Raw genomic sequence first — 19,311 nt, 5'->3', positions numbered from 1 at the left:
TCCTGTTTGTCTGTATTTCCTTTTGTTCTCTTCTGTGCATTTAAAAAAAAATCTTCAATGACTCCCCTTTCTTTTGCTAATTCTCCTCACCCTCCCATTTTCCCCCAGTCCTCATTGAAAAAAGAAAAACCAAAACATTGTAACCAATATGCACAGTCAAGTAAAATAAAGACCCTTGCTAGTCATGTCCCATTCTGCATCTTGAGCCCATTACATCTTTGTCTGGAGATGGTAAGAATGCTTCTTCAGTCCTTTGGAATTACTGTTGGTCATTGCATTGATAAGAGTTTTTATGTCTTTCAAAGTTGTTGTTATTGTATATATTGTTCCCCTGGTTTTACTTGTTTTGCTTTGCATAGTTTCATGAAAGTCTTAGGTTTTCTGAATACCATCCCTTTTTGTAATTTCTTATAGCATAGTAATATTCCATTACTTGCATATAACTCATCTTGTTTAGATATTCCCCAATTGCTTGGCAACCCCTTAGTTTTAAATTCTTTTCTATAAAGAGATGAGAAAAATAATTTTGTACATAGAGGTGCCTTTTCTCTCTCTTTGCTTTCTTCAGAGTATATCACTGGGAATTGCACAGTTTTATGACTTTGGGGGCACAGTTCCAAATTGGTTTCCAGAATGGCTGTACTAATTCAAAACTTCACCAACTATACATTAATGTACTCGTTTTCCTGTAAATCCCCCAACAATAGCCATTCTACATTTTTGTCATCTTTGCCAATTAGATGGGTGTGAAGTGGAACCTCAGAGTTGTTTTAATTTGCATTTCTCTAATTATTAATGATTTCAAGCAATTTTAAAAACATGGTGTTTGATAGCTTGAATTTTGTCTTTTGAGAACTGCCTATTCATAGTCTTTGTTCATTTATCCATTCAAGAATAGCCCAATGATTTTCAAGTTCAGTATGTGTCATAAATTTAGAGCTGGAAGAAATTTTAAATATAATTTATAACTCCCCACATTTTTTAGAATTAAAATAATGAGCCCCAGAAAGTTTATGTGACTTCTGTAATGTGAATATGTAAAGATAATACAGAGCAAAGCTGAGATTTGAACCCAAGTTCATCATTCTTTTCACCATATCAATTGTACTCCACCATAATCTTTTACAGTGTGATGTGAGGACTTATGGAAAGGATGTCTATAATTTAAAAAGAAATAAAAGGCCACCAAACCATACATAAGGTACTACTACAGGGATCCTGTAGTCCACATATGACTTAGAAAATCACATATTAATGTTATCTATGCTTTATTGCATTTTAATTTATTTTATTAAATATTTCCCAATCACATTTTTTTTTTGCCCAATTACATTTTAATCTGGTTTAAGTTGTACTGGAAATATTGTGGGCTACATGCAGCACACAAATCATGTGCTTGACACTTTTGCTTATTGGCATATTAACCTTTGGTGAGTGCCCAGGGAAGGAGACATGATTTTCTTTTCCTTATTTTGGAAGTGGGACCAATGGTTGCCTGTCAGAGTTACCTGGTTAGTCAGGTCTTCTAGCTAATTATGAAAGGAGTTTTTTTTTATTCCTTTCAAGGAAAAACTAAGAATTTAAACAATTAAATGTAGATTCTGAATTCACCTACATGAGAAAACTTCACCAGAGTGGTTTAGAAAAATTCTTTCCCCTTTTCCCTCTTCCCTACATACCATCATATATACATACCATGCATAAAGTTTCCAAGAGCTCAGACCCCTCACTGTCCTTCAGAAAAGTGCAAAAAGCACAAATTGCCCATTTCCTCTAGAAAGTTTTTCCTTCTGGGCAGCATGAAGTCATTGAAAGGGAAAGGGAAAATAGAAGAGACAAAGACAAATTTAATCTTGTTTCATCCTGAGTAAGTTCACATGGATTTGGGAGGTAAAAGAAGGGGAAATGGGGTGGGGGTGGGGGGATGTAAATGGTGGTGGGAGGTGTGTAGAATAAAGATATATTATAATGAAGTAGTCACCTTCTTAAGTGAGGACAAAGAGACTGACAGTGTAGCAAAAAAGACTTTAGGTTAGATGCTAAAAAAGAATTTCCTAACAATAGTCATTCTCTCTCTCACACACACACACACACACCACACACACACACACACACATGAATCATGTTTTAAGGGACAATAATGAAAGTATCTTCAAACTTTCAATTTTTTTTTTTAATCAAAACAAGCAACATTTAATTTTAAAATTATACAAGGTACCTTCAAGCTTATCTTGAGCTCTTCCAATCCCATTTCAAATTCAGGTGTATAGCCAGTTTTTCACTTAGTTTAAACCAACCAAGAAAGACACCAAGTCCTTAAGATAAGTGAAAAATCACTTCTGTCAAGTAGTAGACACCTTATTTACAAGTTGAACAGCATGCTAAAAAGAGCAAGTATTATTCAGGCTTGAGTAAGACTTAGCTGAAAGGAATGCCTTCAACAGAACAAACCAGAAAGGATTTTGAAACAAAACAAAAACAAAACAAAAGGAAGGCAGTACAGCATACTCCCCATGTAAATAGCTAAAATTTGACCCATATTAAGACTGGCTGCCTACAAGATTCTGAAGGCCAATTTCTTCATCTGTTGATAAACTTTGGATCCACTTCAAAACCATGTAGTTTGTTAGCATTTCCTTAAAATTGCATAGGTAAACTCCCCAGGAGACACAGAGCCATGATGCTGCTCAACTGGAGGTTTTTGTATTTTGCCAAACGTCAATACTCAAGTTGGTCAGTCCTGGGCAGCTGATTATCTGTGAGAATGTACTCCACGTCATAAAGATTATCATCTTTGTATAAACACTCGCTAAAATCAACAACCAAAACTTGTTACCAAAATCCACAGGATATATCTGGATATTAACTTCTAAGATGAATTCCACTTGAAGGATTCAGTCTCACAGGGAAATGGAAATAGGGATGTTCAGTCAAACTTGTTGCTCTCAGGATAAGTGTTCTTCATGTTGAAGATGTCCTTGAACCAGATGATGCCTGGAGGTAATGGTGGGGAGGTGAGGGGTGTGTGTGTGTGTGTGTGTGTGTGTGTGTGTATGTGTGTGCTGGAGGTACACATAATAAAGCAAACTAACTTGTATTAGAATTTCAGGCTACTGCTGGAGTCAAGGTCCCCTCACCATACTTTTAAGAATAGAATACACAGGGATAGCTAGGTGGTGCAGTGGAAAGGGCACCAGCCTTGAAGTCAAGAGGACCTGAGTTCAAATGTGAACACTTAACACTTCCTAGCTGTGTAACCCTGGGCAAGTCACTTAACTCCAATTGCCTCAGCAAAACAAAACAAAACAAAACAAAAACTCTATATAAGAATAGAGTACACAGATGTCTGGGAAAGATAGGGGCCATCATACACAGATTCAGAAAGGCAGAGCTCTGTTTCCTGAATTAAGTACTCCTTAAATCATTACAACATGAGATATCTATATTTCTCTGATTTGAGCTAAAAAAAAGATTCTTTCCATCCTAGAAGCTTCCCTCTGTGTCTTACCCCTACTAACACCAAAGCATGGACAATAAAGTTTTTCAAAGAGGAGCATAGAGATGTTTAAATTTTCCTCCCTTCCTTGTTCCCCAAACTCTCTCATGCCAATCCAAAGGCCAGGAGTTTCTTTGACTTTATCTTAAGAACCAAGTCTAGATTGTTTTGAATGTCTTGCAATACTAAGAGTGTCTGATCAACTTTTCCATCCTTACTATTTTACCACTTATTTCTTACATAATACTGGTTCTGGGAATGAGATCTGACTGTTCTTCTTTGACAACTTTTAAATATTTAGTCATGTAGTGCTTTGGGGCACCTTGCAAGGCAAGTCATTCAGATGACAACTACCAATTTCAAGGAATCTGCATCCTTAAAACGAGTTATGAATCCTTACCAATGTGTTTATCTTCAGTAGCTAGAAGACCCTGTTAATCTGAAGCAAAGTCACTTAATGAAATGGCATAGAAAGAAAAAGTAGCCACAAAAAATTTCCATTATAAACCTGGGTTGTTCTCACAAATTCTGGGTTCTCTCACAAATATACATGACAATAATAAGAGGGGGTGGGCACACATAGAGAAACTCATATATAAGCAACATGCATTCAGGTCATGTATGTGCAGTGTCAGCTCACCTTTTAATTCTTTCTGGGCCACTTATCAGTGATATCATTGTGTTACTGTGATAAAAGTTACCACTATACTCATACTCCCTGTTGGACAGGCTTATTCCCTGCTGATTCCATAGCTTTCACTAAGAGCTTTGTAGCCTCTGCTGAAAAACTTTCAAGGAGAAATAACTCACCACCATTCAGGGTCAGCATTCCATTCTAGGGTAGTTTTAGTGGTTAGGAAGTTTTTCTGAACATCAAAGCCTAAATTTACCTCTTTGAATCTTTCCCTCATTTTGCCTATTTTTGCCATTTAGAGGCAAAGTCAGATCCCTCCTTAATAGCTTTTCAAATACCTAAACACAACTATTCTGAATTCCATTAACTAATCTTCATAGGTCATGAGATCAAGGCCTTTTACCAGCCTTCTTTCCTTCCTCTGCACACTCCCCAAACAATATCCTTTTTGAAACAAGGTGCCCTGAACTGAGCAATGTACTCCTGATGGAGTGTAATAGAACATAGTACAGGGATTATTACTTCCTTGTACCTGGAAGTTCTGTCCCCAAGATAATATTAGGTCTTTTGGCTGGCACATCAAACTATTGATTACTCTTGAACTTGCTGTCCACTAAAACTCTCAAATCTTCTTCTGATGAAGTGCCATCTAAACATGCTCCTCCCTTCTTAAATTGGTTGAGTTTTTTTTTTTTTTTTTTGTTACCTCAGTGTAAGACTTTTTATTTATCCCTACTGAATTTCTTAATAGATTCAATGCAATGCTCTCCAGGTTCCAGTGTGTTAACTCTCCCTCCCTAGTTTCTTACCTGAAAAATCTGATGGGCATACCTCTTAAATCTTTATCGACGTCATTGACAAATATATTAGTACAGTTCCCTGGTATACTCCACTGGATTCCTCCTGCCCTGTTGACATAGAATCAGTATGAATCTGGTCATCCAAGCTGTGCTGAATCTATTTGATTATAATCACATCTCACCCATACTTCATTTTCACCATAAGAATACTGTGAGATTTTACCAAAAGCTTTATTTAAATCTGTGTAAACCAAGTTTACAACATTTCCCTAAGGTGATTCTGTGATGTATATGCAAATGTGTGTGTTTATATATAACTATTATATGTGCATGTATTTCATGTATCAATAGGTCAAGATCTTTTTTTTTTTTCATTGTGTAAATTGATTTCATTTATCATCTGTCTATGACTTAGGAAATAAATCTTAGGTAGCTATGGTGCAGAGATATTGAATGACTTGCTGTGCTCATACAACAAGTAAATGCCAAAAGCAGGCTTGGAACCCTGGTATTCCTAACTCCAAGTCCAGTTCTCTAGCCATGACTTAGCACTGCTTCTCATACATGTAATGTGTGTGCAAGCATGTACACTCATATCCACCTTAAAATACCAAGTATTATTCATTCAAGGGAGGCTGGGAAATGGTTTTCTTTAAAAGTGGAAGAGACTTTTTTTAATCTTTTGAGTTCCCAAACACACAGGGAATTCCTGCCATTGAATTCTTCATGTTTTAAATACTCTACCTTCATTTGTGTGATTCCTACCTAATCCTTCAAGGCCCAGGTTAAGTCCAATTTTCTGTGTAAAACCTTCAGTAGCTCTCTATGAAAATTCCCTCTTCTGAACTCCAATCACAGTTACTTGGTAACAAACTCTAAGTACTTTGTGTATACTGCTTTATATTGCCATTTTAACGTGTATATACTGTCGCCGCAAACTAGATTGCAAGTTCTTCGAGTGCTCAAGGCCATGTTTGTATTTTCGGTTACATGTTTGTATCATTTATTCAGCAAGCATCAGTTGAATGGTTACTATGTAAAGAGCATATTCTGAGTGCCTAGCCCAGTGCCTTGCAGAGGGAGCAACTGTATAAATATTTGATAACATGAGAAGTCCATGATGATGAGGCAGTAGAATTATAGAACACAGCTTTCACTACTTGAATAGTTCTTATTTCATTGTGTCTTGCAGTTGTATCTAATTGGACTGCTCTTAACTGGGAAGTTACTTGGTTGTCTGTGAGTATGGGCTTCTAGGAGCATTTCCCATTGGTGTAAGGACTGCAGCATCTTCAGAAAAGTGTATTTGTCACTCAGTGTGTATATCATGTTGGCCCTAGCACAACATGACCCAGTTTGTAGCAAATAAGTCCCATGCCTGGGACTCAGTAGGGTTCAGCAGCTGCCTCTGTCTTCCCTGCTCCCCAGGAGAGCCAGAAGCTTCTCCTCTGGGGCCCTAGAGCTGTTCCTTCCCAATTAGAAAGAAATTGGCTCCTGTGACATCACTATGATTTCTTCCTTGTTAGAGCCTTAATATTGTATGAATCATAAGTGTCATCTCAATCTGTGAGGCTGTCGGGGTCAGAACTGTGAATTAAACAACACAAAGTCCTGATTGTTCCCATCAGGTAGAAACTAAGGGCAAGTGAACATGTCATTGCCTTGTCTCTAGTGAGGAGAGCTCTAATAGGATGGCTGATCTCCTATCCTTTGTTCAGAGCTCTTCAAACTGTTACCAACCTAGTGTCAATCTAGTCCTGGACAGTAGGGAGACTGAAATAGTCTATCTCATAGCTTCCCTGAGGAAGATTCCCTAGAAGATACATAGCCACAACCCAGAAGTAATCTAAACAAATTTTACACTTCTATCAAGGTCTGGCCAAATCTTACCCCCATTCATTCATCAGGTACCTTTTAAAGTACCCACTATGTGCTGGGCACTGTGCTAGGTATTGAGGATACAAAGAGCTTACTTTCTATTCATGAAAAACAAAATGTATACAGCTAAGGAAATAGGAAGTAATTTCTGATAGGAAACCATTAGCAACTGGGGGATTAGAGTAGGCTTTGTATAGGAGAAGGTGGCGCTTTGTATTCTACTAAGTGGAGGTGAAGAGGCAGTGCAATCCAGGCATGAATGAATGAATGAATTTATTAATCACCGTGTGTAAAGTATTTTGCTGAGCACTACAGATACACATAGAGAAGACAGTCCCTGTTCTTAAGGAGCTCATTCTATAAACTCATTTGCCTTCAAGTAAGAGAAAAACTAATGATTCTTAGGGTGCAGCTACAAAGCAAATGGAGACATCTTTCATATCACTTCATTGATAAAATTATATCAGTTTCTGATGTCAGTTGAGCCCTTTGACAGTGCTAAGAACTTTGATGGCAAAAACTTTTTTTTCTTGATCCTCAGTAGCTGTGACATTAACACCTACAATAGCTGGTACCTGATTGCATGGTGGGCAAGCCTTCCAAAGAGACAGAGAACATCTCTCTGTCTACACCAGTCCATAGCAAGTCATGTAGTGCTTTGGGGCACCTTGCAAGGCAAGTCATTCAGATGACAGCTACCAATTTCAAGGAATCTGCATCCTTAAAACGAGTTATGAATCCTTACCAATGTGTTTATCTTCAGTAGCTAGAAGACCCTGTTAATCTGAAGCAAAGTCACTTAATGAAATGGCATAGGAAGAAAAAGTAGCCACAAAAAATTTCCATTATAAACCTGGGTTGTATTCTCTCACAAATATACATGACAATAATAAGAAGGGGTGGGCACACATAAAGAAACTCATGTATAAGCAACATGCATTCAGGTCATGTATGTGCAGTGTCCCATCTTCTCTCTCTTCTGGCTTTCTGCTGCCTGCGCCTCGCAGTAGGTGACATAGACTTTCATTTGCTGCTATGTGTATATGAAACTTGTCTCCCAGCAAACAAGGTTTATAAGCTTTTCATTCATAGGGATCTCCTCTTGTACTTTTCTTGTCTCTTCCCCAGGAGACATATCTATCAAACCATTTACTGAATTGATCTAGGTCCCAAGTCTCATTCTATGGCTACTCTTCTCTCTCACAGGGACTTGTCCCTGAATCATTGTCACCAGAGTAAGGATTTATTGTAAACCACCCAAACCCCACCAACTGCAGTGTGGGTACTTAATGGCAAACAGCATAGGATCTCATGCAAAAGGACACAAACCCAAATAATTAGTACTACCTCCAGCCTTTAGAATATGAACTTGCTTTGGAAGTAAAGTACCTAGTTCCCTGGCTCCTGGCCACATGTGGTACCAGCCACCCTTCCTACAGTCAGTATTGGTTTGCTCACACTACCATTCTCAACTTGAACATGTGCTCACTTCCGCAATCTGGCACATCTCATTTCAGCATCCCTATCCCACAGAGGACGAGAAGAGGCAGATTGCAGCCCAGACGAACCTTACCCTCTTGCAAGTCAATAACTGGTGAGTTGCTGTCACCCGCTAAGGGACATGTTGCCCAGCAAAGAAAAACTAGTTGGAGTCTCCTCCACAGTAATCAGAAATATTCTGAGTCATCCTTAACTCTAGTCCCAACCTTAATCCAATCCAGTACAGTCCCTAATCTTGTATCCCCAGCCCCTTCACTGTTGCCATCCTAGTCCTCCTGATCCAACCCAGAAACCCAAAACAGCCATAAATCATTCCAGCTGCCATAGAGTTTATCTGTAGCTCCTGAGCGCCCCTTGCTGGGCAAATGTAGCAGAAAATAAATCGTCAGAGTTCTGCCTAAGGGAATTGAGCTCCACTGCCCTTCAGCACCCGAAATAGGCCAGAATCATAGAATTCTAGGACCAGAGGGAACTTGAGGCCATATAGTCTCTCCACCTTCCCTTAAGAGGTACTGGATTTAAATAAAGATATAGCAGACACTGGAGAACGAATACAAAAGAAAGTGATTTCTCTGTGGACTTGATAGGACCAAGAACTTTGAGATTCTGACCCTGTTCTCTGTTTCCTTGGCTGGACCTAAGTACAGAAATGAGCCCTGGAGTCATGGTCCTTGTATCTCCAATTAATGGAGAGAAACCAGTGAAGGGGACCTATGAGCTGCATTGTAGGCTGCCATGTGTTCCCTGAGCCAAAGCTATTTCAATCTCTGTCTAGGCCAGGCATTCCCAGAGTCCTAATTCCCCAAAGGACCGAAATGTAACAAACAAGTACACCCCGATGCCCCATCTTCTCTTTTCTCACTTTGTCCTCTTTGGAAGTCCAAAGGTTGGATGGCACCCTGGGCTCTTTAAGAGACCTCACTTATTCCCTCTGTTCTCGATATCATCAAACTCCAAACTTCTCTGGGTCTCAGTCTCTTCTTGGATTCAAATAATACTCTCCTTTTACCTCCCATTCTGCTCTGCTATTCTAAGGAAGCTAGTAGTCACTCTCCCTCTCTCTATACCCCAACCTCTCGCTATACCATGTGCTTACATATATGTACAAATGGTTTGTTTATAAACACACACAAATATTTAGGAATTGTGTTTTCACCTCTCCCTGGACAGGTTCATCAATGCCCGAAGGCGTATCCTGCAACCCATGCTTGATGCCAGCAACCCGGACCCTGCCCCCAAAGCCAAGAAGATTAAGTCTCAGCACCGGCCCACCCAAAGATTCTGGCCCAACTCAATTGCTGCCGGTGTGCTACAGCAACAGGGGGGGGGCCCAGGGACAAATCCTGATGGTAAGGAGTTGGGATCAAGTCCATGGGGGGATGCCTTGGTTGAGGATGGATTGAGCTCAGATACTTCAGACTATAATAAGTAATTGTCTGCCTGGTGAAAATTTTGATATGGGGACTCCAAAATATAACCTGTTTAGTTAAAAGTACATAGGTTTTAAAAGTTAGAAAAACTGCTATCTACATATAATGTAGTCATGTACATTACATGTACAATACATGTAATGATGTATCTAGATATGTCACATTTCCTCTTTGCCTCACTTTTCCAATCTATCAGATGGGTTTGTTGAAAGGACCCAGGGAGAGAATACAGATGTGTATAACATTACTATAAAAGTAAAGGACACTTTGGAGGTCAGAGATTCCTGAGCACTCTCAGTGGCCAAGCTGATCTTTGGAAAACTAAAATAATATGGCAGTAGGCTTATGAGTGGGGGCCAGGAAGAGCTTTGTTTTTCCAGTTATTTCCATCATTCTCTTCATACATTTTTTCTCTGTCTCTGTCTCTGTCTCTGTCTCTCTTTCTCTCTCTCTCTCTCTGCCCCCCCCCCAATACAATTTCTCATCACCTAGTACATAATGAATAATTCAATGAGCCAGAAATTTTATTGCTAACATACAAAGATGACTCTTTGCAGGAAACAGGTGTTTGCTATAATGCATGTATCTATGTGGCATTCATGTATGGTACGTAATCCTCTTAAAAGGGTGCGTGTAAGATAAAAGCAGTATAGTATAGTGTAAAATCACTTACTGGTCTGAAGCTTTCTTGACTGGTTCCAGTACTTGCTTTGACACTAACCCCGGGAAATTCATTCAACTTCTACAAACCTTAATTTTTTCACTGCAAAACTGGGCCTAACAACATTGACCCTACCTATTTTGTGGAGTGAGGCACCTTGTAAACATTAAAATGTTATAGAAATAGAGCACCAGCCCTGAAGTCAGGAGGACCTGAGTTCAAATCTGGTCTCAGACATTTAATACTAGTTGTGTGATCCTGGGCAAGTCACTTAACCCCAATTGCCTCAGGGAAAAAAATGCTATACAAGTCTGTTGCTGTTGTGCATTTGTGTGTGTGTGTGTGTGTGTGTGTGTGTGTGTGTGTGATGATATAATGAAATGGGCATCTTCCTGAGCCTTTACCATTGTCTCCAATCCACCACAGGCTCAATCAGCTTGGACAATCTGCAGTCCCTGTCCTCAGACAACGCCACCATAGCCATGCAGCAGGCAATGATGGCAGCACATGAAGATTCATTGGATGGGACGGAGGAAGAGGATGAGGATGAAATGGAGGAAGAGGAAGAGGAAGAAGAGCTGGAGGAGGAGACTGATGAGCTACAGACAACGAATGTCAGTGACCTGGGCTTGGAACACAGTGACTCTTTGGAGTAGCCACGGGGGCTAGTTGGCGCTGATTCCCCCACTGGGACAAGGGCATGGGGAGGGAGGAACAGATGAGCAATCTCCCGCAGGAAGTGTGGTCCTCACCTCCCAGAATCAGCAGCCTGAGGAATTGAAGACAAGTTTCCCTGCCCTTGCCCAGCCAGCAAGCTTCAAAAAGACCCCAGCCCCCCTTCCCCAGAACTGTAGAGGACTCCATTTGGAAAAAGCAAACCGAGGGAGTGGACCTGGATGGAGCCTTGGCAATTGGGGGGCAATGACAGACTCCTGGACTGAAGTGAAGGACTCATGTTTACAGGCCCTGGACTCAGGGACTGCTTTGAGGTTTTTTTTTTTTTTTTTTTTTTTTTTTTTTTTTGGTTTTTTTTTTTTCCTGTTCTCTCCCTGTGCAGTTTATGAATGGCTATTCCCGGAAAGGAATTGAGGGGAGGGGATGTGTGAAGAGACTGAAGGGTATTTGGACTCTATTTCAAGAATATTTTGACTCCCCTGAGATCAGGAGAGACGGATGGCATTAACCCAAGGGGATAGTTAGAATTGGGGGGGGGGGGATGTGGGAGCTTAAATTGGAAATCACAAATCATTCAACCTCAGAACTGAACAAGGCAAATGAAATTGGGGATAGTTTCCCCTGGGCTGGGTTCCCATCCCTGTGTAAGTGCAAGCTCTTGCCCTGGATTCACCCACTGGGGACTCATCTACCCTCCTGAAAACAACTGCATAGGAGTAAAAGATAGGGTCAAATTATGGAAGGAAAAGCAACAGCCCCCTTTGGCTTGGGTTAGTTCCAGGACCAAAGGAGTGAGCAAAAACCCAGGCCAGGGTCCATGAGAAAATAAGAGGGTAGGGCACATGACCATTTCCAGATGAGCACAGAAGACTCCAGATCCAGCAGAAACACGGGGGGTCTCACACAGCAACTTGGTTCTGGTCTATTTCTTAAGTATTCCAATTCTTTGTGGACCTGCATGGGGTGGGCTGAGCTTGATTTGGATTTTATTCATACCTTCCACTCAGCCCAGGCTTTCTTCAAGAAGGAACCCCCTTCCATAGGCTGGCCCAACATTATCAGGCTTGTCTCCTTTACTTAAACACTCCACAAAAGAGCAGAAGGATCTGTTTGAAGGAGCCAGAAGATGCTGTCTGTCCCGCCTTGTCTCCAGGCTTGTTGAGAGCCACAGCCCTGCTTCTTCCACTTTCCTACCCCTACCAAAATCATACATACTTACCTGGAGAAGCTGGGGCTCTCAGGGGGACAAGTTCTGCTCACCTCCCCATTCTCTCCCTTGCTCCTCACTCCATCCCTCCCAGTCTCCAGGCCTGTGAGTGTGGCCCTCTCCTCCTCCTCCCTGTTACCCCCATGGTTGTGAATGGCAGAACTGAACATAACGTGTGTTTTCCATGGGATTTAATTTAATGGACTTGCAATTACACTTGTAAATTGTGCATTAGGACATCTTCAGCAGCAGGATGTGGGTGGCTGTGTTGTTGCTCAGCCTGAGGGGACTTGGGCCTTTAGCTTCCCCCACACATACACTTTCAGGGGAGGCGGATTGGTAGGACGGTCGGTCACTTCTCTGAGACCGCCCCAAAATGAATGTATTTCTCCCCCAGAAGAGCTGATATTTAATGTTTTAATAGGGATTTTTGAAAAACAAATAACCTTATTTATAATCTGGGTGATCCAAACAATCTTTTTTTATTCCCTTTTGATGCCATAGGTAGAGAAAGTCTAGCTTTTTTGGAGTGAGACTTTTGCAATGTGCAGTGGGATAAAATACATTTCTTTCTCTGGTTCATACTCCTTGTAAAACACACATGCACACACACTCATACCCTCCCACCAACATGACAGACACTCCCATCTTTCTCTCTCACACACATGCACACACACACATACATAACCCCAATCCTGCCCCTCCTCCCACTCCCTGCCTAATTGTTATGCAACCCTCTTCTGATGTATCCACCAAACCAGTACTGGACATGAAGGCGGAGTTTTCAGTAAATCTTAATACCTATCTTAACATTGGTGGCCAGCTTTGTTTGTCTATTGTTGCTTGCTGCTCCCTGTCTTCCCTCCCACCACTGTGGCTGAAATGAAGAAAAACCAGCAGGTTTTGGTCTAATGTGGATAGAACCTTGGGAACTGGGGGTTGTTGGGGGGAAGAGGGAGAGGAAAGAAGGGAGAGGGGTTTGCTGATTACTGTTATCCCTGTTGGCAAAAAACACTGCCCAATATCAGGAAACTTATCTGGTGGGTCTGTCAATCAACAGCATTTACTAAGAGCTTAATATGAGTCTGGGGAAACATTGAGGATGCACGAAAGGCTAAAACAACTCCTTCTGAAACCCAGCACTTTGTGGGTGCTTAATGTGTGCTGAGAAGAGAAAAGCCAGAGCAATAAGACTTATCTTCCAATTCTCCTTCCTCCACCAAGCATTGATAATTTTCCCTAAAATAACTTTCCACCCTTTTAAGATGTGCTTTTTTCTCAACAATTGAAAAGTACCCCTAGGGACACAGCAACTACCTGCCCCTATTTTTCTCCCCTTTTTTCTGTCTTTCATACAAATGGAGATTCAGTTCTGTGCCTCACTGTGACTTTATCCCATTTCTAATCACCTTTCTCCAGAGAAAGACCCCAGAACATGAGGAAGAGGTGATAAATGGGTGATTATACAAAGGGGTCATTTCCTATAAACTGTGTGATATGGTGGAAAGTGAGTTTGTCTTGGAATCAGGAGGTTTCGAATCCCAACTACTTGTGTGATCCCTAGGCAAGTGTGATTTCACCTCCCTGAGACTCAGTTTCCCTCCCATTTTGTAAAATGAAAAAAATACTTCCCTTAACCTATCTTACAAGGTGGTTATGAAGGCAGAGTTTTATAAAGCCCTAAATACTGTACAAGTGTGAGCTATTATTCTGGGAAAAAGCAAAGGGACTGTGTGATAAGGATGGAGAGAGTACCTGTCATTCTAGGTAAATCAGCATCATATTACTGAGGTAGAGAAGAGGGGCATCAGAGAGATTTTCTTGGTCTCCATTGTCCTCTGCTGCTGAGATAGGGGTGGAGAATATAACAGAGTATGAGGGAAAGGCAGAATAGGCCTATAACAGGAATCATTCATAGCCACAAATTCAAGTCTACAGGAGATCATTGTCAGTGATACTGAGTTTATTGGATGTCTTGTGCCTCTGGGACTAAGAGGGGACTAGAGGCAATCTCCCTTTACATTACTGTAACATTAGCATAGTGAAAGCTACTATCTTAAGACCTTCAAGATGTTACCTTCCAAGATGTTCTCTACTTCCAAGTAAGAGTATGTCCAACTCAATTCAATTTTATTTTTGTTCTCACATGCCTACTGTGTGCAAGGCGCCAAAATTATGAATATGTGATTCTCAGTCTTTTCTCTCAAGGAGCTTACATTCTTTTTGTTTATTTTTTTATTCTAATAACTTTTTATTTTTCAAAATACATGTAAAGATAGTTTTCAACATTAACCCTTGCAAAATCTTGTGTTCCAAATTATTCTCCCTCCCTCCCCTCCACCCCTTCACGTAAAGAGCAAGTAATCCAATATAGGTTAAACAAGCAATTCTTCTAAACATATTTCTACATTTGTCATGCTGCACAAGAAAAATCAGGTCAGAGGGGAGGGAATAAGAAAAAAACAAGCAAGCAAACAAAATAAGTGAAAATACTATGCTGTGATCAACACTCAGTCCCCACAGTCTGCTCTCTGGATGTAGATGGCTCTCTCCATCACAAGTCTATTGGAATTGGCCTGAATCACCTCCTTGTTGGGGGGAACCATGTCCATCAGAGTTGGTCATCACGTAATCCTGTTGCTGTATACAATGATTTCCTGGTTCTACTCATTTCACTTAATATCAGTTCATGTAAGTCTCCACAAGCCTTTCTGAAATAATCCTGCTGATCCTTTCTATTTTCTTTTTGGCTGAGGCAATTGGGGTTAAATCACTTGCCCAGGGTCACACATCTAGGAAGTGTTAAGTGTCTGAGATCAGATTTGAACTCAGGTACTCCTGACTTCAGGGCTGGTGCTCTATCCACTTCACCACCTAGTTGCCCCAGATCATTTCTTACAGAAAAATAATATTCCATTATATTCATTTACCATAATTTATTCAGCCATTCTCCCACTGATGGGCATCCACTCACTTTCCAGTTTCTTGCCACTACAAAAAGATTACTACAAACATTTTTGCACATGTGGGTCCTTTTTCCTTATTTATGATCTCTTTGGGAAACAGGTCCAATAGAGTCACTGCTGGAACAAAGGGTATGCACAGTTTGATAGTCCTTTGGGCATAGTTTCATATTACTCTTCAGAACAGTGGATGATTTTTTCACAACTTCACCAACAATGTATCAATGTCCCAGTTTTCCCACATCCCCTACAACATTCATCATCTTTTCCTATCATTTTAACCCATTTGAGAGGTGTGAAGTGGTACCTGAGTGTCTTAATTTGCATTTCTCTAGTTGATGATTTAGAGCATTTTTTTCATATGACTAGAAATGGCTTTATATAAAGGCACTTACATTCTAAAGGGTAGTAAAATGTACACTATCCACCCTAAGAAGTTATCTCCCAACAAGGTGCTAGGAGGACAACTTCAGAAGTACAAATGGTTCCTTAGCTGGTGAAAGAGGGGATCTTGGGAAGAAGATGCCTCAGCTAGCTTTGTTCCCTAATTGCAGGAGGAAAAAAGATTCCATTTTTCTATAACAGTCTCATAGGATCTGGGATAGCTATGGCAGCCAACCTCTCCAACTCAGGTGATTCCTAGCAATAGCTCCCACAAAGTCTGCCCACCACTCCACCTGGGTGTTGCTAAATCTGGCCACCACCTACCCCATGCTTTTCTTTCAAGCCTTAATTTTTCCTCAACATTCAGCGGCCTATGTCTGGTGCCACATGATAATGGTTACCCTGTTCCCATCCATTCCTGGAAAAAACTAACAACGCAGCAGATAAGAAGTTGACTCCAAAGCACATGAGTTTGTTGGCTATCAGTCACTTGGCTGTCTTAAGATCTAATCAGTGAAATGGAGATCATAATATTCACATTACTTACCTCACAAGAAAGCGTTTTGTGAACTTCAAAACTATAGAAATGACAGTTGATAAGCATTTATTGTTAGTAGATGAGCACTTATTAAGTGCCCCAGACATTGGACTAAGACATTGGGGATTTGAAAAGAAGCAAAAGGCAGCCCTTGCCTAAAGGACCTCAGAGTGCAACAGAAATGTTTGCTTCAATTTGTAACCTGTAAAGCCCTCTAATCAATATTTCTACTGGGAGTACTGATGATGATGTTATTATCCTAACCCTTGAACTGGTTTCTCCCCTTTATAGGCCTGAAATTTTTACATAGGTCTTGGAGAGATAATTGCAGCCCCTCACCTCTGTGTCCCTTTTCTGCCTCTGCTGTGATCAGGATCCCCACCTAAGCTAACCTTTTTTATTATTATTATTATTTAATAGCCTTTTATTTGCAAGTTATATGCATGGGTAATTTTACAGCATTGACAATTGCCAAACCTCTTGTTCCAATTTTTTCCTCCTTCCCCCCACCCCTTCCCTCAGATGGCAGGATGACCAGTAGATGTTAAATATATTAAAATATAAATTAGAAACACAATAAGTATACATGACCAAACCATTATTTTGCTGTACAAAAAGAATCAGACTCTGAAATATTGTACAATTAGCTTGTGAAGGAAATCAAAAATGCAGGTGGGCATAAATATAGGGATTGGGAATTCAATGTAATGGTTTTTAGTCATCACCCAGAGTTCTTTCTCTGGGCGTAGCTGGTTCAGTTCATTACTGCTCCATTGGAAATGATTTGATTGATCTCATTGCTGAGGATGGCCAGGTCTATCAGAACTGGTCATCATATAGTATTGTTGTTGAAGTATATAATGATCTCCTGGCCCTGCTCGTTTCACTCAGCATCAGTTCATGTAAGTCTCTCCAGGCCTTTCTGAAATTATCCTGTTGGTCATTTCTTACACAACAGTAATATTCCATAATATTCATATACCACAATTTATTCATCCATTCTCCATCTGATGGGCATCCACTCAGTTTCCAGTTTCTGGCCACTACAAAAAGGGCTGCCACAAACATTCATGCACATACAGGTCCCTTTCCCTTCTTTATAATCTCTTTGGGATATAAGCCCAGTAGTAACACTGCTGGATCAAAGGGTATGCACAGTTTGATAACATTTTGAGCATAGTTCCAAATTGCTCTCCAGAATGGTTGGATGTATTCACATTCCACCAACAATGTATTAGTGTCCCTGTTTTCCCACATCTCCTTCAACATTTGCCATTATCTTTTCCTGTCATTCCAGCCAGTCTGACAGGTGTGTAGCGGTATCTCAGAATTGTCTTAATTTGCATTTCTCTGATTAATAATGACTTGGAGCATCTTTTCATATGGTTAGAAATAGTTTCAATTTCTTCATCTGAGAATTGTCTGTTCATATCCTTTGACCACTTATCAATTGGAGAATGGCTTGATTTCTTATAAATTAGAGTCAATTCTCTATATATTTTGGAAATGAGTAAGCTAACCTTTTCAATGGATGATCCAGAGCTTGTCTTTCTAACATCATCGCAACAATCTACTGATGCTCTCAGTTCTTCCTATAGAACAAGTTTCAGAAACCTTTTAATCCCTGTTTTGGTACTGGGCCTTCTTCACCCAGCTGTCACATGGAGCATAGCCCACCCAAGATTAGCCCTCAGTGACCTTGCAGAGAGTCACGGGCCCAAGGCCAGCAGCCAGATCTGGCAGGTCAATAGGAAAGAACTCTGTCTAGTTGCACTCTGGCATCTCCAGTAACCTCCAAAGTATGTGTAGAGCCTGACACCCCCTTCCAGTGTCTGCCACTAATCACACGCTGCTATTTTCAGCTTTTCCCTGGACCAATCTCATTTTGTTCCTTTGCAAATTCAATGCATCTCATTACATTGTGCCCATTTAGGACAATGCCCTTCAGGTGTGTGCATCTCATTAAAGCCTTTCTTTTTCAGACAAGTGTTTGATTTATTTTGCATCTCATTACACTCCTTGAAAATTATGTGCATCTCATTACACTGGTCCACTGAGACAACTTATTTCAGGTGTCTGCATTACAGCCTGTATGTATTATCAGGCAAGAATTGGATCTCATTACACCTAGACACTTAGGACAATTCCCTTCAGGTGTGCACTATCTCCTTACACCCTTTCTTTTTCAGACAAATGTTGTGGCTTTTTGCATCTCATTATACTCCTGGAAAATTCTGTGCATCTCATTACACCCCAAGCCTAATTTGGACAACTCCCTTCAGGTGTGCACATCTCATTTTCACTTGTTATTTTCAAGCAAATCTGAATTTTTGCATCTCATTACAACTCTTCCAAAATAATGTGCATTTTATCACAACCAACCATTTCAGACAATAATAGCATAAATAACATTAATGTAATACTGTAAGGATTTATAATGTACTTTGCTTATAATAGTTCTATGAAGTAGATGATGAGAGTATTATTACTCCCATTTTATAGATGAGTAAGCAAGCTCAGAGAGTTTAACTGTCGAAGGCCACAAGTAAATATCACTGCTCAAGATATGATAATGGATAAAAATTTGCATGGAGTTTTACATGTCTCACTTAATCCTAAAAACATTAATTCTAAAATTTTAATCCCTATGAAATAGATTATTATTATTCCTATTTTGCATATGAAGAAAGTGAGGATAATACATTGATTATTCAGTTTGGGGGTTTGGGATTGCAGTGTGAGGCAAATTGGGATTAAGTGACTTGCCTAGGGTCACACAGCTAGTAAGTGTTAAGAGACAGGATTTGAATTTAGGTCCTCCTGATGCCAGTGCTTGTGCTCTATCCACTGTGCCATCTAACTGCCCTGAGGCCCACATTGAAAGAGTTATCCAGGTTTCTTCAGCTAGTAAGAATCTGAGGTAGGATGCAAGCTCAGGTTTTGCTTAAGTAAGTCTCCAGAGAGGTGAAAGATTTGCTCAAAATCACACAGGTAGCAAAAACCAGCTAGGATTTGAATCCAAGTCATTTGATTCCCAAACCTCTAAGCTTTCCATTCTACCTCACTACATTTTCCAGGACCTCAAAGTCATCCAGGTGGGTGTCTGCCAATTGTCTAACTCTTAGAGCCTATTCTGGTCTTGTCC

At 40.4% G+C, this 19,311-nt stretch overlaps 1 protein-coding gene across 2 annotated transcripts in view; it reads left to right on the top strand.

Moving 5' to 3' along the window:
* The window catches only part of PKNOX2 (PBX/knotted 1 homeobox 2), a 355,675-nt gene extending 344,466 nt beyond the window's left edge, over positions 1-11,209 (top strand). For both annotated transcript variants that reach the window (XM_031960947.1, XM_031960946.1), the window contains 3 exons: positions 8,326-8,402; positions 9,479-9,657; positions 10,826-11,209. In XM_031960947.1, the coding sequence (XP_031816807.1) occupies positions 8,326-8,402; positions 9,479-9,657; positions 10,826-11,055 (486 nt within the window). In that variant the 3' untranslated portion in view covers positions 11,056-11,209. The remainder of the gene's footprint in view (positions 1-8,325; positions 8,403-9,478; positions 9,658-10,825) is intronic.
* The last annotated feature ends 8,102 nt before the right edge of the window (positions 11,210-19,311 follow it).

This window comes from Sarcophilus harrisii, chromosome 3 (assembly GCF_902635505.1).
Source record: "Sarcophilus harrisii chromosome 3, mSarHar1.11, whole genome shotgun sequence".
NCBI classification, from domain to species: Eukaryota; Metazoa; Chordata; class Mammalia; order Dasyuromorphia; family Dasyuridae; genus Sarcophilus; species Sarcophilus harrisii.
The sequence above is the reverse complement of the archived record's forward strand: the minus strand, read 5'-3'. Positions and strand labels throughout refer to the sequence as shown.